General features: G+C 37.7%; 1 protein-coding gene across 1 annotated transcript in view; it reads right to left on the bottom strand.

The window, feature by feature from the left end:
• Positions 1–1,512: 1,512 nt before the first annotated feature.
• The window catches only part of LOC117341339 (tetraspanin-1-like), a 56,229-nt gene continuing 30,990 nt past the window's right edge, over positions 1,513–26,751 (bottom strand). Inside the window, exons 5-7 of the mRNA XM_033903199.1 lie at positions 17,297–17,482; positions 2,948–3,031; positions 1,513–2,338 (exon numbers count right to left, since the gene is read on the bottom strand). Of these exons, the coding sequence (XP_033759090.1) occupies positions 2,249–2,338; positions 2,948–3,031; positions 17,297–17,482 (360 nt within the window). The 3' untranslated portion in view covers positions 1,513–2,248. The remainder of the gene's footprint in view (positions 2,339–2,947; positions 3,032–17,296; positions 17,483–26,751) is intronic.

Genomic DNA, 26,751 nt, shown 5'->3' with positions numbered 1-26,751 from the left:
TGTGAGTCTCTATATCACTTGAGGATCTCTATATCACGTGTGAGTCTCTATATCACGTGAGGATCTCTATATCACTTGCGGGTCTCTATATCACGTGCGGGTCTCTATATCACGTGTGAGTCTCTATATCACGTGAGGATCTCTATATCACGTGTGAGTCTCTATATCACGTGAGGATCTCTATATCACTTGCGGGTCTCTATATCACGTGCGGGTCTCTATATCACGTGCTGGTCTCTATGTCATGTACGGGTCTCTACATCATGTGCGGGTCTCTATATCACGTGTGAGTCTCTATATCACGTGTGAGTCTCTATATCATGTGCGGGTTTCTATATCACGTGCGGGTCTCTATATCACGTGTGAGTCTTTATATCACGTGAGGATTTCTATATCACGTGTGAGTCTCTATATCACGTGTGAGTCTCTATATCACGTGAGGATCTCTATATCACGTATGTGTCTCTATATCACGTGCGTGTCTCTATATCACGTGTGAGTCTCTATATCACGTGTGAGTCTCTATATCACGTGAGGATCTCTATATCACGTGTGAGTCTCTATATCACGTGTGAGTCTCTATATCACGTGCGGGTGTCTATATCACGTGTGAGTCTCTATATCACGTGTGAGTCTCTATATCACTTGTGAGTCTCTATATCACGTGTGAGTCTCTATATCACGTGTGAGTCTCTATATCACGTGTGAGTCTCTATATCACGTGTGAGTCTTTATATCACGTGAGGATTTCTATATCACGTGTGAGTCTCTATATCACGTGCGGATCTCTATATCACGTGCGGGTCTCTATATCATGTACGGGTCTCTATATCACGTGCAGTTCTCTATATCACGTGTGAGTCTCTATATCACGTGTGAGTCTCTATATCACGTGCGGGTCTCTATATCACGTGTGAGTCTCTATATCACGTGAGGATCTCTATATCACGTGCGGGTCTCTATGTCATGTACGGGTCTCAATATCACGTGTGGTCTCTATATCATGTGTGAGTCTCTATATCACGTGTGAGTCTCTATATCACGTGTGAGTCTCTATATCACGTGTGAGTCTCTATATCACGTGTGAGTCTCTGTATCACGTGCGGTTCTCTATATCACGTGTGAGTCTCTATATCACGTGTGAGTCTCTATATCACGTATGAGTCTCTGTATCACGTGCGGTTCTCTATATCACGTGTGAGTCCCTATATCACGTATGTGTCTCTATATCACGTGCGGGTCTCTATGTCATATACGGGTCTCAATATCACGTGTGGTCTCTATATCATGTGCGGGTCTCTATATCACGTGCGGTTCTCTATAGCACGTGCGGGTCTCTATATCATGTACGGGTCTGTATAGCACGTACGGGCCCTATATCACGTGCGGGTCTCTACCATGTGCGGTGCAATACTCATGACATGAAGTTTACTGTCTGGGCATTAACGATACATTTTATAATAATAAGATTATTGTAAAATAAATATGAAAAAGACAACAATACCATTCGTGTCGCTGTCAAAATGCTTTAATATTAATGAACATCAACACATGTACAATTACAGAAGATAATACGTTAGGACTAACTATCGTGACAAGGTTAATTACGTGACAAGGTTAATTATCGTGTCAAGGTTAATTATCGTGTCAAGGTTAATTATCGAGTCAAGGTTAATTACGTGACAAGGCTAATTATCGTGACAAGGTTAATTACGTGACAAGGCTAATTATCGTGTTTAGGTTAATAATCGAGTCAAGGTTAATTACGTGACAAGGCTAATTATCGTGACAAGGTTAATTACGTGACAAGGCTAATTATCGTGTTTAGGTTAATTATCGTGTCAAGGTTAATTACGTGACAAGGCTAATTATCGTGACAAGGTTAATTACGTGACAAGGCTAATTATCGTGTTTAGGTTAATTATCGTGACAAGGTTAATCATCATGTCTATATTCATTATCGTGTTAAGGTGAAGATATAAGTAAGGTGACGACTACTTATCAGAGAGGTCCTCCAAACGTTTGACATTACCACATATTAAACCAAACTCTACCATGTCATTACTGATCTACGGTTGGTTGAATATTTTGAATTTGAATTTTCCCAGAGATGTTAACCGGGTATATAGATAATGTATAATGTAAGGAATTTGCTTGAAAATATCTCGGGAACATTTAAGATAAAAACATAAATAGATAGTATGAGAGATTTGTATTGAAATGTGCAGCTACCGGATGTCGCCGGATGTTACCGGAAGTGAACATTCTTCTTGCCAGACAATGGCTCCGTCTTCTTTCTCTGTCGTGACAATAGGAACGCTGATATGATCGTTATTAGCTGGAAAAGTAATAAACAGCATTACTGATGATCACCGTGATGACCACGTGTTTACTGGAATAAACAAATATATTACTCTGACGGCTACCGTCTTTAAACTTTGTTAGTGTTATTCCTTTGACTGCACCACGTGCTTTATGTGATTTGAAAGAAAGTTGAACACAGAATGCATGTTTAAACATTTTAATTTTCACAATAACATCAATGATGTATTGAATATTGAATTCTCACCAATAAAGAAGAAGAAAACCCCTCTCACTGTACACAAATCCCCTCACTTTTCTTTCTTTTAACAGCATCCAACCATCAAGTGACCGTAATCGTCATTTTTGACGGAGGTCTCACCAATAAAGAAGAAGAAGAATTTTGATGAAAACCGGAATATCCGTGTACCTCTGGGTGTGTTTACGTCACATCCCTGATACAATGGTATAATTCATTGATCCCCACATGCTAGTCTTAAGATATTACTCTATAACCTATCGTATACGATACGGGATGGATTTGTTTGTACAGTATAAATCTTATGACATGTAGCTATTGATATCTCACACAAGAAAAAACAAGTTTGGTTAACGTCTATTAATAGAGTTATCTCCCTTTACTCACCTCGAGGAACAAGATGGCACTTCCTACTCCTATAATATATGCCGCGTACGTATCCAGGAAATCCTTGATCTTGTCGTAACAGCCCTGGGGATACGAAATAAAAAAAACTGTCAAGTCTTACGAATATTCCAATAATGCATGGTAATTATCAAACAGAGACAATACAGGACGCCGACATAATGTATGGTAATTATCAAACAGAGACAATACAGGACGATGACATAATGTATGGTAATTATCAGAGACAATACAGGACGCCGACATAATGTATGGTAATTATCAAACAGAGACGATACAGGACGCCGACATAATGTATGGTAATTATCAAACAGAGACAATACAGGACGCCGACATAATGTATGGTTATTATCAAACAGAGACGATACAGGACGCCGACATAATGTATGGTAATTATCAAACAGAGACGATACAGGACGATGACATAATGTATGGTAATTATCAAACAGAGACAATACAGGACGATGACATAATGTATGGTAATTATCAAACAGAGACAATACAGGACGCCGACATAATGTATGGTAATTATCAAACAGAGACAATACAGGACGATGACATAATGTATGGTAATTATCAAACAGAGACAATACAGGACGCCGACATAATGTATGGTAATTATCAAACAGAGACAATACAGGACGCCGACATAATGTATGGTAATTATCAAACAGAGACAATACAGGACGATGACATAATGTATGGTAATTATCAAACAGAGACAATACAGGACGACGACATAATGTATGGTAATTATCAAACAGAGACAATACAGGACGCCGACATAATGTATGGTAATTATCAAACAGAGACAATACAGGACGCCGACATAATGTATGGTTATTATCAAACAGAGACAATACAGGACGCCGACATAATGTATGGTAATTATCAAACAGAGACAATACAGGACGCCGACATAACGTATGGTAATTATCAAACAGAGACGATACAGGACGATGACATAATGTATGGTAATTATCAAACAGAGACGATACAGGACGCCGACATAATGTATGGTAATTATCAAACAGAGACGATACAGGACGATGACATAATGTATGGTAATTATCAAACAGAGACAATACAGGACGCCGACATAATGTATGGTAACTATCAAACAGAGACGATACAGGACGCCGACATAATGTATGGTAATTATCAAACAGAGACAATACAGGACGCCGACATAATGTATGGCAATTATCAAACAGAGACGATACAGGACGATGACATAATGTATGGTAATTATCAAACAGAGACAATACAGGACGCCGACATAATGTATGGTAATTATCAAACAGAGACAATACAGGACGCCGACATAATGTATGGTAATTATCAAACAGAGACAATACAGGACGATGACATAATGTATGGTAATTATCAAACAGAGACAATACAGGACGCCGACATAATGTATGGTAATTATCAAACAGAGACAATACAGGACGATGACATAATGTATGGTAATTATCAAACAGAGACAATACAGGACGCCGACATAATGCATGGTAATTATCAAACAGAGACAATACAGGACGCCGACATAATGTATGGTAATTATCAAACAGAGACAATACAGGACGCCGACATAATGTATGGCAATTATCAGAGACAATACAGGACGATGACATAATGTATGGTAATTATCAAACAGAGACAATACAGGACGCCGACATAATGTATGGTAATTATCAAACAGAGACAATACAGGACGATGACATAATGTATGGTAATTATCAAACAGAGACAATACAGGACGCCGACATAATGTATGGTAATTATCAAACAGAGACGATACAGGACGCCGACATAATGTATGGTAATTATCAAACAGAGACAATACAGGACGCCGACATAATGTATGGTAATTATCAAACAGAGACGATACAGGACGATGACATAATGTATGGTAATTATCAAACAGAGACGATACAGGACGATGACATAATGTATGGTAATTATCAAACAGAGACAATACAGGACGCCGACATAATGTATGGTAATTATCAAACAGAGACAATACAGGACGCCGACATAATGTATGGTAATTATCAAACAGAGACGATACAGGACGATGACATAATGTATGGTAATTATCAAACAGAGACAATACAGGACGCCGACATAATGTATGGTAATTATCAAACAGAGACAATACAGGACGCCGACATAATGTATGGTAATTATCAAACAGAGACAATACAGGACGCCGACATAATGTATGGTAATTATCAAACAGAGACAATACAGGACGATGACATAATGTATGGTAATTATCAAACAGAGACAATACAGGACGATGACATAATGTATGGTAATTATCAAACAGAGACAATACAGGACGCCGACATAATGTATGGTAATTATCAAACAGAGACAATACAGGACGCCGACATAATGTATGGTAATTATCAAACAGAGACAATACAGGACGATGACATAATGTATGGTAATTATCAAACAGAGACAATACAGGACGCCGACATAATGTATGGTAATTATCAAACAGAGACAATACAGGACGCCGACATAATGTATGGTAATTATCAAACAGAGACAATACAGGACGCCGACATAATGTATGGTAATTATCAAACAGAGACAATACAGGACGATGACATAATGTATGGTAATTATCAAACAGAGACAATACAGGACGCCGACATAATGTATGGTAATTATCAGAGACAATACAGGACGCCGACATAATGTATGGCAATTATCAAACAGAGACAATACAGGACGCCGACATAATGTATGGTAATTATCAAACAGAGACGATACAGGACGATGACATAATGTATGGTAATTATCAAACAGAGACAATACAGGACGCCGACATAATGTATGGTAATTATCAAACAGACACAATACAGGACGCCGACATAATGTATGGTAATTATCAAACAGAGACAATACAGGACGATGACATAATGTATGGTAATTATCAAACAGAGACAATACAGGACGCCGACATAATGTATGGCAATTATCAAACAGAGACAATACAGGACGCCGACATAATGTATGGTAATTATCAAACAGAGACGATACAGGACGCCGACATAATGTATGGTAATTATCAAACAGAGACAATAAAGGACGCCGACATAATGTATGGTAATTATCAAACAGAGACGATACAAGACGCCGACATAATGTATGGTAATTATCAAACAGAGACAATACAGGACGATGACATAATGTATGGTAATTATCAAACAGAGACAATACAGGACGCCGACATAATGTATGGTAATTATCAAACAGAGACAATACAGGACGATGACATAATGTATGGTAATTATCAAACAGAGACAATACAGGACGATGACATAATGTATGGTAATTATCAAACAGAGACAATACAGGACGATGACATAATGTATGGTAATTATCAAACAGAGACAATACAGGACGCCGACATAATGTATGGTAATTATCAAACAGAGACAATACAGGACGCCGACATAATGTATGGTAATTATCAAACAGAGACAATACAGGACGCCGACATAATGTATGGTAATTATCAAACAGAGACAATACAGGACGATGACATAATGTATGGTAATTATCAAACAGAGACAATACAGGACGATGACATAATGTATGGTAATTATCAAACAGAGACAATACAGGACGCCGACATAATGTATGGTAATTATCAGAGACAATACAGGACGCCGACATAATGTATGTTAATTATCAAACAGAGACAATACAGGACGCCGACATAATGTATGGCAATATCAAACAGAGACAATACAGGACGCCGACATAATGTATGGTAATTATCAAACAGAGACAATACAGGACGATGACATAATGTATGGTAATTATCAAACAGAGACAATATAGGACGCCGACATAATGTATGGCAATTATCAAACAGAGACAATACAGGACGCCGACATAATGTATGGTAATTATCAAACAGAGACAATACAGGACGATGACATAATGTATGGTAATTATCAAACAGAGACAATATAGGACGCCGACATAATGTATGGCAATTATCAAACAGAGACAATACAGGACGCCGACATAATGTATGGTAATTATCAAACAGAGACAATACAGGACGATGACATAATGTATGGTAATTATCAAACAGAGACAATACAGGACGCCGACATAATGTATGGTAATTATCAAACAGAGACAATACAGGACGATGACATAATGTATGGTAATTATCAAACAGAGACGATACAGGACGCCGACATAATGTATGGTAATTATCAAACAGAGACAATACAGGACGATGACATAATGTATGGTAATTATCAAACAGAGACAATACAGGACGATGACATAATGTATGGTAATTATCAAACAGAGACGATACAGGACGCCGACATAATGTATGGTAATTATCAAACAGAGACAATACAGGACGATGACATAATGTATGGTAATTATCAAACAGAGACAATACAGGACGCCGACATATTGTATGGTAATTATCAAACAGAGACAATACAGGACGCCGACATAATGTATGGTAATTATCAAACAGAGACAATACAGGACGCCGACATAATGTATGGTAATTATCAAACAGAGACAATACAGGACGCCGACATAATGTATGGTAATTATCAAACAGAGACAATACAGGACGATGACATAATGTATGGTAATTATCAAGAGACAATACAGGACGCCGACATAATGTATGGTAATTATCAAACAGAGACAATACAGGACGATGACATAATGTATGGTAATTATCAAACAGAGACAATACAGGACGATGACATAATGTATGGTAATTATCAAACAGAGACAATACAGGACGCCGACATAATGTATGGTAATTATCAAACAGAGACAATACAGGACGCCGACATAATGTATGGTAATTATCAAACAGAGACAATACAGGACGCCGACATAATGTATGGTAATTATCAAACAGAGACAATACAGGACGATGACATAATGTATGGTAATTATCAAACAGAGACAATACAGGACGATGACATAATGTATGGTAATTATCAAACAGAGACAATACAGGACGATGACATAATGTATGGTAATTATCAAACAGAGACAATACAGGACGCCGACATAATGTATGGTAATTATCAAACAGAGACAATACAGGACGCCGACATAATGTATGGTAATTATCAAACAGAGACAATACAGGACGCCGACATAATGTATGGTAATTATCAAACAGAGACAATACAGGACGCCGACATAATGTATGGTAATTATCAAACAGAGACAATACAGGACGCCGACATAATGTATGGTAATTATCAAACAGAGACAATACAGGACGATGACATAATGTATGGTAATTATCAAACAGAGACAATACAGGACGCCGATATAATGTATGGTAATTATCAGAGACAATACAGGACGCCGACATAATGTATGGCAATTATCAAACAGAGACAATACAGGACGCCGACATAATGTATGGTAATTATCAAACAGAGACGATACAGGACGATGACATAATGTATGGTAATTATCAAACAGAGACAATACAGGACGCCGACATAATGTATGGTAATTATCAAACAGAGACAATACAGGACGCCGACATAATGTATGGTAATTATCAAACAGAGACAATACAGGACGATGACATAATGTATGGTAATTATCAAACAGAGACAATACAGGACGCCGACATAATGTATGGCAATTATCAAACAGAGACAATACAGGACGCCGACATAATGTATGGTAATTATCAAACAGAGACGATACAGGACGCCGACATAATGTATGGTAATTATCAAACAGAGACAATACAGGACGCCGACATAATGTATGGTAATTATCAAACAGAGACGATACAGGACGCCGACATAATGTATGGTAATTATCAAACAGAGACAATACAGGACGCCGACATAATGTATGGTAATTATCAAACAGAGACAATACAGGACGATGACATAATGTATGGTAATTATCAAACAGAGACAATAAAGGACGCCGACATAATGTATGGTAATTATCAAACAGAGACAATACAGGACGATGACATAATGTATGGTAATTATCAAACAGAGACAATACAGGACGATGACATAATGTATGGTAATTATCAAACAGAGACAATACAGGACGATGACATAATGTATGGTAATTATCAAACAGAGACAATACAGGACGCCGACATAATGTATGGTAATTATCAAACAGAGACAATACAGGACGCCGACATAATGTATGGTAATTATCAAACAGAGACAATACAGGACGCCGACATAATGTATGGCAATTATCAAACAGTGACAATACAGGACGATGACATAATGTATGGTAATTATCAAACAGAGACAATACAGGACGATGACATAATGTATGGTTATTATCAAACAGAGACAATACAGGACGCCGACATAATGTATGGTAATTATCAGAGACAATACAGGACGCCGACATAATGTATGGTAATTATCAAACAGAGACAATACAGGACGCCGACATAATGTATGGCAATATCAAACAGAGACAATACAGGACGCCGACATAATGTATGGTAATTATCAAACAGAGACAATACAGGACGATGACATAATGTATGGTAATTATCAAACAGAGACAATATAGGACGCCGACATAATGTATGGCAATTATCAAACAGAGACAATACAGGACGCCGACATAATGTATGGTAATTATCAAACAGAGACAATACAGGACGATGACATAATGTATGGTAATTATCAAACAGAGACAATATAGGACGCCGACATAATGTATGGCAATTATCAAACAGAGACAATACAGGACGCCGACATAATGTATGGTAATTATCAAACAGAGACAATACAGGACGATGACATAATGTATGGTAATTATCAAACAGAGACAATACAGGACGCCGACATAATGTATGGTAATTATCAAACAGAGACAATACAGGACGATGACATAATGTATGGTAATTATCAAACAGAGACGATACAGGACGCCGACATAATGTATGGTAATTATCAAACAGAGACAATACAGGACGATGACATAATGTATGGTAATTATCAAACAGAGACAATACAGGACGATGACATAATGTATGGTAATTATCAAACAGAGACGATACAGGACGCCGACATAATGTATGGTAATTATCAAACAGAGACAATACAGGACGATGACATAATGTATGGTAATTATCAAACAGAGACAATACAGGACGCCGACATATTGTATGGTAATTATCAAACAGAGACAATACAGGACGCCGACATAATGTATGGTAATTATCAAACAGAGACAATACAGGACGCCGACATAATGTATGGTAATTATCAAACAGAGACAATACAGGACGCCGACATAATGTATGGTAATTATCAAACAGAGACAATACAGGACGATGACATAATGTATGGTAATTATCAGAGACAATACAGGACGCCGACATAATGTATGGTAATTATCAAACAGAGACAATACAGGACGATGACATAATGTATGGTAATTATCAAACAGAGACAATACAGGACGATGACATAATGTATGGTAATTATCAAACAGAGACAATACAGGACGCCGACATAATGTATGGCAATATCAAACAGAGACAATACAGGACGCCGACATAATGTATGGTAATTATCAAACAGAGACAATACAGGACGCCGACATAATGTATGGTAATTATCAAACAGAGACAATACAGGACGATGACATAATGTATGGCAATTATCAAACAGAGACAATACAGGACGATGACATAATGTATGGTAATTATCAATCAGAGACAATACAGGACGATGACATAATGTATGGTAATTATCAAACAGAGACAATACAGGACGCCGACATAATGTATGGTAATTATCAAACAGAGACAATACAGGACGATGACATAATGTATGGTAATTATCAAACAGAGACAATACAGGACGATGACATAATGTATGGTTATTATCAAACAGAGACAATACAGGACGATGACATAATGTATGGCAATAATCAAACAGAGACAATACAGGACGATGACATAATGTATGGCAATTATCAAACAGAGACGATACAGGACGATGACATAATGTATGGCAATTATCAAACAGAGACGATACAGGACGATGACATAATGTATGGTAATTATCAAACAGAGACAATACAGGACGATGACATAATGTATGGTAATTATCAAACAGAGACGATACAGGACGCCGACATAATGTATGGTACTTATCAAACAGAGACGATACAGGACGCCGACATAATGTATGGTAATTATCAAACAGAGACAATACAGGACGCCGACATAATGTATGGTAATTATCAGAGACAATACAGGACGCCGACATAATGTATGGTAATTATCAAACAGAGACAATACAGGACGCCGACATAATGTATGGTAATTATCAAACAGAGACAATACAGGACGCCGACATAATGTATGGCAATTATCAAACAGAGACAATACAGGACGCCGACATAATGTATGGTAATTATCAAACAGAGACAATACAGGACGATGACATAATGTATGGTAATTATCAAACAGAGACAATACAGGACGCCGACATAATGTATGGTAATTATCAAACAGAGACAATAAAGGACGCCGACATAATGTATGGTAATTATCAAACAGAGACAATACAGGACGATGACATAATGTATGGTAATTATCAAACAGAGACAATACAGGACGATGACATAATGTATGGTTATTATCAAACAGAGACAATACAGGACGATGACATAATGTATGGCAATTATCAAACAGAGACAATACAGGACGATGACATAATGTATGGCAATTATCAAACAGAGACGATACAGGACGATGACATAATGTATGGCAATTATCAAACAGAGACGATACAGGACGATGACATAATGTATGGTAATTATCAAACAGAGACAATACAGGACGCCGACATAATGTATGGTACTTATCAAACAGAGACGATACAGGACGCCGACATAATGTATGGTAATTATCAAACAGAGACAATACAGGACGCCGACATAATGTATGGTAATTATCAGAGACAATACAGGACGCCGACATAATGTATGGTAATTATCAAACAGAGACAATACAGGACGCCGACATAATGTATGGTAATTATCAAACAGAGACAATACAGGACGCCGACATAATGTATGGCAATTATCAAACAGAGACAATACAGGACGCCGACATAATGTATGGTAATTATCAAACAGAGACAATACAGGACGATGACATAATGTATGGTAATTATCAAACAGAGACAATACAGGACGCCGACATAATGTATGGTAATTATCAAACAGAGACAATACAGGACGCCGACATAATGTATGGTAATTATCAAACAGAGACAATACAGGACGCCGACATAATGTATGGTAATTATCAAACAGAGACGATACAGGACGATGACATAATGTATGGTAATTATCAAACAGAGACAATACAGGACGCCGACATAATGTATGGTAATTATCAAACAGAGACAATACAGGACGCCGACATAATGTATGGTAATTATCAAACAGAGACAATACAGGACGCCGACATAATGTATGGTAATTATCAAACAGAGACAATACAGGACGCCGACATAATGTATGGTAATTATCAAACAGAGACAATACAGGACGATGACATAATGTATGGTAATTATCAAACAGAGACGATACAGGACGCCGACATAATGTATGGTAATTATCAAACAGAGACAATACAGGACGATGACATAATGTATGGTAATTATCAAACAGAGACAATACAGGACGCCGACATAATGTATGGTAATTATCAAACAGAGACAATACAGGACGATGACATAATGTATGGTAATTATCAAACAGAGACAATACAGGACGCCGACATAATGTATGGTAATTATCAAACAGAGACAATACAGGACGCCGACATAATGTATGGTAATTATCAAACAGAGACGATACAGGACGATGACATAATGTATGGCAATTATCAAACAGAGACGATACAGGACGATGACATAATGTATGGTAATTATCAAACAGAGACAATACAGGACGCCGACATAATGTATGGTACTTATCAAACAGAGACGATACAGGACGCCGACATAATGTATGGTAATTATCAAACAGAGACAATACAGGACGCCGACATAATGTATGGTAATTATCAGAGACAATACAGGACGCCGACATAATGTATGGTAATTATCAAACAGAGGCAATACAGGACGCCGACATAATGTATGGTAATTATCAAACAGAGACAATACAGGACGCCGACATAATGTATGGCAATTATCAAACAGAGACAATACAGGACGCCGACATAATGTATGGTAATTATCAAACAGAGACAATACAGGACGATGACATAATGTATGGTAATTATCAAACAGAGACAATACAGGACGCCGACATAATGTATGGTAATTATCAAACAGAGACAATACAGGACGCCGACATAATGTATGGTAATTATCAAACAGAGACAATACAGGACGCCGACATAATGTATGGTAATTATCAAACAGAGACGATACAGGACGATGACATAATGTATGGTAATTATCAAACAGAGACAATACAGGACGCCGACATAATGTATGGTAATTATCAAACAGAGACAATACAGGACGCCGACATAATGTATTGTAATTATCAAACAGAGACAATACAGGACGCCGACATAATGTATGGTAATTATCAAACAGAGACAATACAGGACGCCGACATAATGTATGGTAATTATCAAACAGAGACAATACAGGACGATGACATAATGTATGGTAATTATCAAACAGAGACGATACAGGACGCCGACATAATGTATGGTAATTATCAAACAGAGACAATACAGGACGATGACATAATGTATGGTAATTATCAAACAGAGACAATACAGGACGCCGACATAATGTATGGTAATTATCAAACAGAGACAATACAGGACGATGACATAATGTATGGTAATTATCAAACAGAGACAATACAGGACGCCGACATAATGTATGGTAATTATCAAACAGAGACAATACAGGACGATGACATAATGTATGGTAATTATCAAACAGAGACAATACAGGACGCCGACATAATGTATGGTAATTATCAAACAGAGACAATACAGGACGATGACATAATGTATGGTAATTATCAAACAGAGACAATACAGGACGCCGACATAAGGTATGGTAATTATCAAACAGAGACAATACAGGACGCCGACATAATGTATGGTAATTATCAAACAGAGACAATACAGGACGATGACATAATGTATGGTAATTATCAAACAGAGACAATACAGGACGCCGACATAATGTATGGTAATTATCAAACAGAGACGATACAGGACGATGACATAATGTATGGTAATTATCAAACAGAGACAATACAGGACGATGACATAATGTATGGTAATTATCAAACAGAGACAATACAGGACGCCGACATAATGTATGGTAATTATCAAACAGAGACAATACAGGACGCCGACATAATGTATGGTAATTATCAAACAGAGACAATACAGGACGCCGACATAATGTATGGTAATTATCAAACAGAGACAATACAGGACGCCGACATAATGTATGGTAATTATCAAACAGAGACAATACAGGACGATGACATAATGTATGGTAATTATCAAACAGAGACGATACAGGACGATGACATAATGTATGGTAATTATCAAACAGAGACGATACAGGACGATGACATAATGTATGGTAATTATCAAACAGAGACAATACAGGACGATGACATAATGTATGGTAATTATCAGAGACAATACAGGACGCCGACATAATGTATGGTAACTATCAAACAGAGACGATACAGGACGATGACATAATGTATGGTAATTATCAAACAGAGACAATACAGGACGATGACATAATGTATGGCAATTATCAAACAGTGACAATACAGGACGCCGACATAATGTATGGTTATTATCAAACAGAGACAATACAGGACGCCGACATAATGTATGGTAATTATCAAACAGAGACAATACAGGACGCCGACATAATGTATGGTAATTATCAAACAGAGACAATACAGGACGCCGACATAATGTATGGTAATTATCAAACAGAGACAATACAGGACGATGACATAATGTATGGTAATTATCAAACAGAGACAATACAGGACGCCGACATTATGTATGGTAATTATCAAACAGAGACAATACAGGACGCCGACATCATTATCAGACCATAATTCTCAAAAGTCACAATCGATAAAAACGTGTTAAATTTGAACAAAGACAGATTAACACGGAAATCATCGTACAAGGAATACATGACCAGGTACCCCGGGCGAGTAACCGTCTTCTGATTCATTGACGATACCCACCGTTCTAATGGTGGTGTACAGAGTGGAGATAAATGGAAAGATGATTAGTTGTGACGTAGTCAGTATCCCAGCATGACTACAACCCTGACTAGATTATACTAACAATGATAATAACAGGTTTAGATAAGGGTTAACTCGGATCAACAATAAATCCTCGTTTATAAGGATTCTTGTGAAGTTTAGTATTCAATATAAACGGGTATATTGCCATCCTTTCTCATTATCAAGCAATTTGAAATCTCGGCAACACTAAAACTTATTTGACGGTATAGCGTCTTGAGAATACCTTGACGATATGTAGGTAGTGCTACCCTGGCTGATTGGCATCACTACTTTACCTTTTAAACAGGCAATGTAATGGTGTCTACAGACGAGGACCGAATCACCAGGTAACTTCAGGCTCAACCACAAACCTGTCAGGTACATCTTTATTGTGGTTTTCACATCGGAATCAAGAAATACAGACATTTTGTTTTTAATTTTAAGCTTCTTCATCTTTTAAGAGTTGCTGGTTTTAATTAATTCTGACAGTGAATCCTCGTTTGAACCATTTTCTGGGGAATCCATAAGTATCCTGAATGTGGCTGCCATTTAATGCAAGGTATCTCTCGATGATTTAGACATTTAGTGAGATGCTCTCTTAGCTTATGATTAGGAACAATACAAAGGGCGCTTGTTACAGCATGTCACGTGACTGTGGATATATCGAGATGCTTTACGAGGAGTTGCTAGAAGGTCATCCAAGTTCAGCTGTTGTCGAGTTTTCTCCTTATCAAAAAGATTTAGAATCAATTGGTTTGAACTAACGGTAAGAAGTGACAGTAACATTGTGTGATACGGAGGATATTATCCGACACCATCATTTACTAAAACCTCTTCCTGTTTAGAGATTGGATCGTCAGGCCGGATATAACAATGTGTCCAGATATTCTAACTCTCTATAAGGAACGTTAACATACCCTGGAGGTGAACACTTACTTTGGAGGCGTAGGAATACATATCATGGAGAGTGAACACTCACGTTAGAGGCGTAGGAATATATATCATGGAGAGTGAACACTTACGTTAGAGGCGTAGGAATACATATCATGGAGAATGAACAATTACTTTGGAGGCGTATGAATACATATCATGGAGAGTGAACAATTACTTTGGAGGCGTAGGAATATATATCATGGAGAGTGAACACTTACTTTGGAGGCGTAGGAATACATATCACGGAGAGTGAACACTTACGTTGGAGGCGTAGGAATACATATCATGGAGAGTGAACACTTACGTTGGAGGCGTAGGAATACATATCATGGAGAGTGAACACTTACGTTGGAGGCGTAGGAATACATATCACGGAGAGTGAACACTTACGTTGGAGGCGTAGGAATACATATCATGGAGAGTGAACACTTACGTTGGAGGCGTAGGAATACATATCATGGAGAGTGAACACTTACGTTAGAGGCGTAGGAATACATATCATGGAGAGTGAACACTCACGTTAGAGGCGTAGGAATACATATCATGGAGAATGAACAATTACTTTGGAGGCGTATGAATACATATCATGGAGAGTGAACAATTACTTTGGAGGCGTAGGAATATATATCATGGAGAGTGAACACTTACTTTGGAGGCGTAGGAATACATATCACGGAGAGTGAACACTTACGTTGGAGGGGTAGGAATACATATCATGGAGAGTGAACACTTACGTTGGAGGCGTAGGAATACATATCATGGAGAGTGAACACTTACGTTGGAGGCGTAGGAATACATATCATGGAGAGTGAACACTTACGTTGGAGGCGTAGGAATATATATCATGGAGAGTGAACACTTACTTTGGAGGCGTAGGAATACATATCATGGAGAGTGAACACTTACGTTGGAGGCGTAGGAATACATATCATGGAGAGTGAACACTTACGTTGGAGGCGTAGGAATACATATCATGGAGAGTGAACACTTACGTTGGAGGCGTAGGAATACATATCATGGAGAGTGAACACTTACGTTGGAGGCGTAGGAATTCTCTGTAGTTGGAGACGATTTACACGTCGGATCTGACGGATTTCCATAATTAGGGTAACTTCCTGGTACTACACAACACGTGACCGGAATGACGTCACTACTTCCGGTTCTATTCCATTTCGTAGCGGAGTGGAGATCTGAATACGTGTTTATACCACAACATTTGTACTGTAAGGGAAAGTTAAAATATCGTCACCCTCTATAGATACTGTATCTATACCAAAACAAACTGTATCTATACCACAACAAACTGTATCTATACCACAACAAACTGTGCCTATACCAAAACAAACTATATCTTACCACAACAAACTGTATCTATACCACAACAAACTGTGTCTATACCACAACAAACTGTATCTATACCACAACAAACTGTGTCTATACCACAACAAACTGTATCTATACCACATCAAACTGTGTCTATACCACAACAAACTGTATCTATACCACATCAAACTGTGTCTATACCACAACAAACTGTGTCTATACCACAACAAACTGTATCTATACCACAACAAAACTGTGTCTATACCACAACAAACTGTATCTATACCACAACAAACTGTATCTATACCACAACAAACTGTGTCTATACCACAACAAACTGTATATATACCACAACAAACTATATCTATACCACAACAAACTGTATCTATACCACAACAAACTGTATCTATACCACAACAAACTGTCTTTACCACAACAAACTGTATCTATACCACAACAAACTGTGTCTATACGACAACAAACTGTGTCTATACCAAAACAAACTGTGTCTATACCACAAAAAACTGTGTCTATACCACAACAAACTGTGTCTATACCACAACAAACTGTATCTATACCACAACAAACTGTATCTATACCACAACAAACTGTTTCTATACCACAACAAACTGTGTCTATACCACAACAAACTGTGTCTATACCACAACAAACTGTGTCTATACCACAGCAAACTGTATCTATACCACAAACTGTATCTATACCACAAACTGTATCTATACCACAACAAACTGTTTCTATACCACAACAAACTGTGTCTATACCACAACAAACTGTGTCTATACCACAACAAACTGTATCTATACCACAACAAACTGTTTCTATACCACAACAAACTGTGTCTATACCACAACAAACTGTTTCTATACCACAACAAACTGTGTCTATACCACAACAAACTGTATCTATACCACATCAAACTGTGTCTATACCACAACAAACTGTATCTATACCACAACAAACTGTATCTATACCACAACAAACTGTGTCTATACCACAACAAACTGTTTCTATACCACAACAAACTGTATCTATACCACAACAAACTGTATCTATACCACAACAAAATGTATCTATACCACAACAAACTGTATCTATACCACAACAAACTGTGTCTATACCACAACAAACTGTGTCTATACCACAACAAACTGTCTCTATACCACAACAAACTGTGTCTATACCACAACAAACTGTATCTATACCACAACAAACTGTATCTATACCACAACAAACTGTTTCTATACCACAACAAACTGTGTCTATACCACAACAAACTGTGTCTATACCACAACAAACTGTATCTATACCACAACAAACTGTATATATACCACAACAAAATGTATCTATACCACAACAAACTGTATATATACCACAACAAAATGTATCTATACCACAACTAACTGTATCTATACCACAAACTGTATCTATACCACAACAAACTGTATCTATACCACAACAAACTGTGTCTATACCACAACAAACTGTGTCTATACCAAAACAAACTGTATCTATACCACAACAAACTGTATCTATACCACAACAAACTGTATCTATACCACATCAAACTGTGTCTATACCACAACAAACTGTATCTATACCACATCAAACTGTGTCTATACCAAAACAAACTGTGTCTATACCACAACAAACTGTGTCTATACCACAAACTGTATCTATACCACAAACTGTATCTATACCACAAACTGTATCTATACCACAAACTGTATCTATACCACAACAAACTGTTTCTATACCAAAACAAACTGTGTCTATACCACAACAAACTGTGTCTATACCACAACAAACTGTATCTATACCACAACAAACTGTGTCTATACCACAACAAACTGTGTCTATACCACAACAAACTGTGTCTATAACACAACAAACTGTGTCTATACCAAAACAAACTGTGTCTATACCACAACAAACTGTATCTATACCACAACAAACTATGTCTATACCACAACAAACTGTGTCTTTACCACAACAAACTGTGACTATACCACAACAAACTGTGTCTATACCACAACAAACTGTATCTATACCACAACAAACTGTATATATACCACAACAAAATGTATCTATACCACAACAAACTGTATATATACCACAACAAACTGTGTCTATACCACAACAAACTGTGTCTATACCACAACAAACTGTGTCTATACCACAACAAACTGTGTCTATACCACAACAAACTGTGTCTATACCACAACAAACTGTATCTATACCACAACAAACTGTATATATACCACAACAAAATGTATCTATACCACAACAAACTGTATATATACCACAACAAACTGTATCTATACCACAACAAACTGTGTCTATACCACAACAAAATGTGTCTATACCACAACAAACTGTGTCTATACTACAACAAACTGTATCTATACCACAACAAACTGTATATATACCACAACAAAATGTATCTATACCACAACAAACTGTATCTATACCACAAACTGTATCTATACTACAACAAACTGTATCTATACCACAACAAACTGTGTCTATACCACAACAAACTGTATCTATACCACAACAAACTGTGTCTATACCACAACAAACTGTGTCTATACCACAATAAACTGTGTCTATACCACAACAAACTGTATCTATACCACAACAAACTGTTTCTATACCACAACAAACTGTGTCTATACCACAACAAACTGTATCTATACCACAACAAACTGTGTCTATACCAAAACAAACTATATCTTACCACAACAAACTGTATCTTTACCACAACAAACTGTATCTATACCACAACAAACTGTTTCTATACCACAACAAACTGTGTCTATACCACAACAAACTGTGTCTATTCCACAACAAATTGTGTCTATACCACAGCAAACTGTATATATACAACAACAAACTGTATCTATACCACAACAAACTGTGTCTATACCACAACAAACTGTGTCTATACCACAACAAACTGTGTCTATACCACAACAAACTGTATCTATACCACAACAAACTGTGTCTATACCACAACAAACTGTATATATACAACAACAAACTGTGTCTTTACCACAACAAACTGTTTCTATACCACAACAAACTGTATCTATACCACAACAAACTGTATATATACCACAACAAAATGTATCTATACCACAACAAACTGTATCTATACCACAACAAAATGTATCTATACCACAACAAACTGTATCTATACCACAAACTGTATCTATACTACAACAAACTGTATCTATACCACAACAAACTGTGTCTATACCACAACAAACTGTATCTATACCACAACAAACTGTGTCTATACCACAACAAACTGTGTCTATACCACAATAAAATGTGTCTATACCACAACAAACTGTATCTATACCACAACAAACTGTTTTTATACCACAACAAACTGTGTCTATACCACAACAAACTGTATATATACCACAACAAACTGTGTCTATACCAAAACAAACTATATCTTACCACAACAAACTGTATCTTTACCACAACAAACTGTATCTATACCACAACAAACTGTTTCTATACCACAACAAACTGTGTCTATACCACAACAAACTGTGTCTATTCCACACCAAATTGTGTCTATACCACAGCAAACTGTATATATACAACAACAAACTGTATCTATACCACAACAAACTGTGTCTATACCACAACAAACTGTGTCTATACCACAACAAACTGTGTCTATACCACAACAAACTGTATCTATACCACAACAAACTGTGTCTATACCACAACAAACTGTATATATACAACAACAAACTGTGTCTTTACCACAACAAACTGTTTCTATACCACAACAAACTGTATCTATACCACAACACACTGTTTCTATACCACAAAAAACTGTGTCTATACCACAACAAACTGTGTCTATACCACAACAAACTGTATCTATACCACAACAAACTGTGTCTATACCACAACAAACTGTGTCTATACCACAACAAACAATGTCTATACCACAACAAACTGTTTCTATACCACAACAAACTGTGTATATACCACAACAAACTGTGTCTATACCACAACAAACTGTATCTATACCACAACAAACTGTGTCTATACCACAACAAACTGTGTCTATACCACAACAAACTGTATATATATACCACGTTTGTACTGTAAGGAACAGCTATAATGTCGTCGCCCTCTACAGTTAACTATCGTTACTGTCTTTAGTGTAAGGAACAGCTATAATGTCGTCACCGTTTACAGTTAACTATCGTTACTGTCCTTAGTGTCAGGAACAGCTATAATGTCGTCACCCTCTACAGTTAACTATCGTTACTGTCTTTAGTGTCAGGAACAGCTATAATGTCGTCACCCTCTACAGTTAACTATCGTTACTGTCCTTAGTGTCAGGAACAGCTATAATGTCGTCATCCTCTACAGTTAACTATCGTTACTGTCCTAAGTGTCAGGAACAGCTATAATGTCGTCACCCTCTACAGTTAACTATCGTTACTGTCTTTAGTGTAAGGAACAGCTATAATGTCGTCACCCTCTACAGTTAACTATCGTTACTGTCTTTAGTGTCAGGAACAGCTATAATGTCGTCGTCCTCTACAGTTAACTATCGTTACTGTCTTTAGTGTCAGGAACAGCTATAATGTCGTCACCCTCTACAGTTAACTATCGTTACTGTCTTTAGTGTCAGGAACAGCTATAATATCGTCACCCTCTACAGTTAACTATCGTTACTGTCTTTAGTGTCAGGAACAGCTATAATGTCGTCGTCCTCTACAGTTAACTATCGTTACTGTCTTTAGTGTAAGGAACAGCTATAATGTCGCCGTCCTCTATAGTTAACTATCGTAAGTGTAAGGAACAGCTATAATGTCGTCGCCCTCAACAGTTAACTATCGTTACTGTCTTTAGTGTAAGGAACAGCTATAATGTCGTCACCCTCTACAGTTAACTATCGTTACTGTCTTTAGTGTCAGGAACAGCTATAATGTCGTCACCCTCTACAGTTAACTATCGTTACTGTCTTTAGTGTAAGGAACAGCTATAATGTCGTCACCCTCTACAGTTAACTATCGTTACTGTCTTTAGTGTCAGGAACAGCTATAATGTCGTCACCCTCTATAGTTAACTATCGTTACTGTCCTAAGTGTAAGGAACAGCTATAATGTCGTCACCCTCTACAGTTAACTATCGTTACTGTCTTTAGTGTCAGGAACAGCTATAATGTCGTCACCCTCTATAGTTAACTATCGTTACTGTCCTAAGTGTAAGGAACAGCTATAATGTCGTCACCCTCTACAGTTAACTATCGTTACTGTCTTTAGTGTCAGGAACAGCTATAATGTCGTCGCCCTCTACAGTTAACTATCGTTACTGTCTTTAGTGTCAGAAACAGCTATAATGTCGTCACCCACTACAGTTAACTATCGTTACTGTCCTAAGTGTAAGGAACAGCTATAATGTCGTCACCCTCTACAGTTAACTATCGTTACTGTCCTTAGTGTTAGGAACAGCTATAATGTCGTCACCCTCTACAGTTAACTATCGTTACTGTCCTAAGTGTTAGGAACAGCTATAATGTCGTTACAGTTAACTATCGTTACTGTCCTAAGTGTAAGGAACAGCTATAATGTCGTCACCGTTTACAGTTAACTATCGTTACTGTCTTTAGTGTCAGGAACAGCTATAATGTCGTCACCCTCTACAGTTAACTATCGTTACTGTCTTTAGTGTAAGGAACAGCTATAATGTCGTCACCCTCTACAGTTAACTATCGTTACTGTCTTTAGTGTCAGGAACAGCTATAATGTCGTCGTCCTCTACAGTTAACTATCGTTACTGTCTTTAGTGTAAGGAACAGCTATAATGTCGTCACCCTCTACAGTTAACTATCGTTACTGTCTTTAGTGTCAGGAACAGCTATAATGTCGTCACCCACTACAGTTAACTATCGTTACTGTCCTAAGTGTAAGGAACAGCTATAATGTCGTCGTCCTCTACAGTTAACTATCGTTACTGTCTTTAGTGTCAGGAACAGCTATAATGTCGTCACCCTCTACAGTTAACTATAGTTACTGTCTTTAGTGTAAGGAACAGCTATAATGTCGTCCTCTACAGTTAACTATCGTTACTGTCCTAAGTGTCAGGAACAGCTATAATGTCGTCACCCTCTACAGTTAACTATCGTTACTGTCTTTAGTGTAAGGAACAGCTATAATGTCGTCACCCTCTACAGTTAACTATCGTTACTGTCTTTAGTGTCAGGAACAGCTATAATGTCGTCACCCTCTACAGTTAACTATCGTTACTGTCTTTAGTGTCAGGAACAGCTATAATGTCGTCACCCTCTACAGTTAACTATCGTTACTGTCCTAAGTGTAAGGAACAGCTATAATGTCGTCGCCCTCTACAGTTAACTATCGTTACTGTCTTTAGTGTAAGGAACAGCTATAATGTCGTCACCCTCTACAGTTAACTATCGTTACTGTCTTTAGTGTCAGGAACAGCTATAATGTCGTCACCCTCTACAGTTAACTATCGTTACTGTCTTTAGTGTCAGGAACAGCTATAATGTCGTCACCCTCTACAGTTAACTATCGTTACTGTCCTTAGTGTCAGGAACAGCTATAATGTCGTCACCCTCTACAGTTAACTATCGTTACTGTCTTTAGTGTAAGGAACAGCTATAATGTCGTCACCCTCTACAGTTAACTATCGTTACTGTCTTTAGTGTAAGGAACAGCTATAATGTCGTCACCCTCTACAGTTAACTATCGTTACTGTCCTAAGTGTAAGGAACAGCTATAATGTCGTCGCCCTCTACAGTTAACTATCGTTACTGTCCTTAGTGTCAGGAACAGCTATAATGTCGTCACCCTCTACAGTTAACTATCGTTACTGTCTTTAGTGTCAGGAACAGCTATAATGTCGTCACCCTCTACAGTTAACTATCGTTACTGTCCTAAGTGTAAGGAACAGCTATAATGTCGTCGCCCTCTACAGTTAACTATCGTTACTGTCTTTAGTGTCAGGAACAGCTATAATGTCGTCACCCTCTACAGTTAACTATCGTTACTGTCTTTAGTGTCAGGAACAGCTATAATGTCGTCACCCTCTACAGTTAACTATCGTTACTGTCTTTAGTGTCAGGAACAGCTATAATGTCGTCACCCTCTACAGTTAACTATCGTTGCTGTCCTAAGTGTCAGGAACAGCTATAATGTCGTCGCCCTCTACAGTTAACTATCGTTACTGTCTTTAGTGTAAGGAACAGCTATAATGTCGTCACCCTCTACAGTTAACTATCGTTACTGTCCTAAGTGTCAGGAACAGCTATAATGTCGTCACCCTCTACAGTTAACTATCGTCACTGTCCTAAGTGTCAGGAACAGCTATAATGTCGTCGCCCTCTACAGTTAACTATCGTTACTGTCCTAAGTGTCAGGAACAGCTATAATGTCGTCACCCTCTACAGTTAACTATCGTTACTGTCCTAAGTGTCAGGAACAGCTATAATGTCGTCACCCTCTACAGTTAACTATCGTTACTGTCTTTAGTGTAAGGAACAGCTATAATGTCGTCGCCCCCACAGTTAACTATCGTTACTGTCTTTAGTGTAAGGAACAGCTATAATGTCGTCACCCTCTACAGTTCACTATCGTTACTGTCCTAAGTGTTAGGAACAGCTATAATGTCGTCGCCCTCTACAGTTAACTATCGTTACTGTCCTTAGTGTCAGGAACAGCTATAATGTCGTCACCCTCTACAGTTAACTATCGTTACTGTCTTTAGTGTCAGGAACAGCTATAATGTCGTCACCCTCTACAGTTAACTATCGTTACTGTCTTTAGTGTCAGGAACAGCTATAATGTCGTCGCCCTCTACAGTTAATTATCGTTACTGTCTTTAGTGTAAGGAACAGCTATAATGTCGTCGCCCTCTACAGTTAACTATCGTTACTGTCTTTAGTGTCAGGAACAGCTATAATGTCGTCACCCTCTACAGTTAACTATCGTTACTGTCTTTAGTGTCAGGAACAGCTATAATGTCGTCACCCTCTACAGTTAACTATCGTTACTGTCTTTAGTGTCAGGAACAGCTATAATGTCGTCACCCTCTACAGTTAACTATCGTTACTGTCTTTAGTGTAAGGAACAGCTATAATGTCGCCGCCCTCTACAGTTAACTATCGTTACTGTCCTAAGTGTCAGGAACAGCTATAATGTCGTCACCCTCTACAGTTAACTATCGTTACTGTCTTTAGTGTCAGGAACAGCAATAATGTCGTCACCCTCTACAGTTAACTATCGTTACTGTCCTTAGTGTCAGGAACAGCTATAATGTCGTCACCCTCTACAGTTAACTATCGTTACTGTCCTAAGTGTAAGGAACAGCTATAATGTCGTCACCCTCTACAGTTAACTATCGTTACTGTCTTTAGTGTCAGGAACAGCTATAATGTCGTCGTCCTCTACAGTTAACTATCGTTACTGTCCTAAGTGTTAGGAACAGCTATAATGTCGTTACAGTTAACTATCGTTACTGTCCTAAGTGTAAGGAACAGCTATAATGTCGTCACCCTCTACAGTTAACTATCGTTACTGTCAGGAACAGCTATAATGTCGTCACCCTCTACAGTTAACTATCGTTACTGTCCTAAGTGTAAGGAACAGCTATAATGTCGTCACCCTCTACAGTTAACTATCGTTACTGTCTTTAGTGTCAGGAACAGCTATAATGTCGTCGTCCTCTACAGTTAACTATCGTTACTGTCCTAAGTGTCAGGAACAGCTATAATGTCGTCACCCTCTACAGTTAACTATCGTTACTGTCTTTAGTGTCAGGAACAGCTATAATGTCGTCACCCTCTACAGTTAACTATCGTTACTGTCTTTAGTGTAAGGAACAGCTATAATGTCGTCACCCTCTACAGTTAACTATCGTTACTGTCTTTAGTGTAAGGAACAGCTATAATGTCGTCGCCCTCTACAGTTAACTATCGTTACTGTCTTTAGTGTCAGGAACAGCTATAATGTCGTCGTCCTCTACAGTTAACTATCGTTACTGTCTTTAGTGTCAGGAACAGCTATAATGTCGTCACCCTCTACAGTTAACTATCGTTACTGTCTTTAGTGTAAGGAACAGCTATAATGTCGTCACCCTCTACA

The sequence above is a fragment of the Pecten maximus genome, chromosome 13 (assembly GCF_902652985.1).
Source record: "Pecten maximus chromosome 13, xPecMax1.1, whole genome shotgun sequence".
NCBI classification, from domain to species: domain Eukaryota; kingdom Metazoa; phylum Mollusca; class Bivalvia; order Pectinida; family Pectinidae; genus Pecten; species Pecten maximus.
The sequence above is the reverse complement of the archived record's forward strand: the minus strand, read 5'-3'. Positions and strand labels throughout refer to the sequence as shown.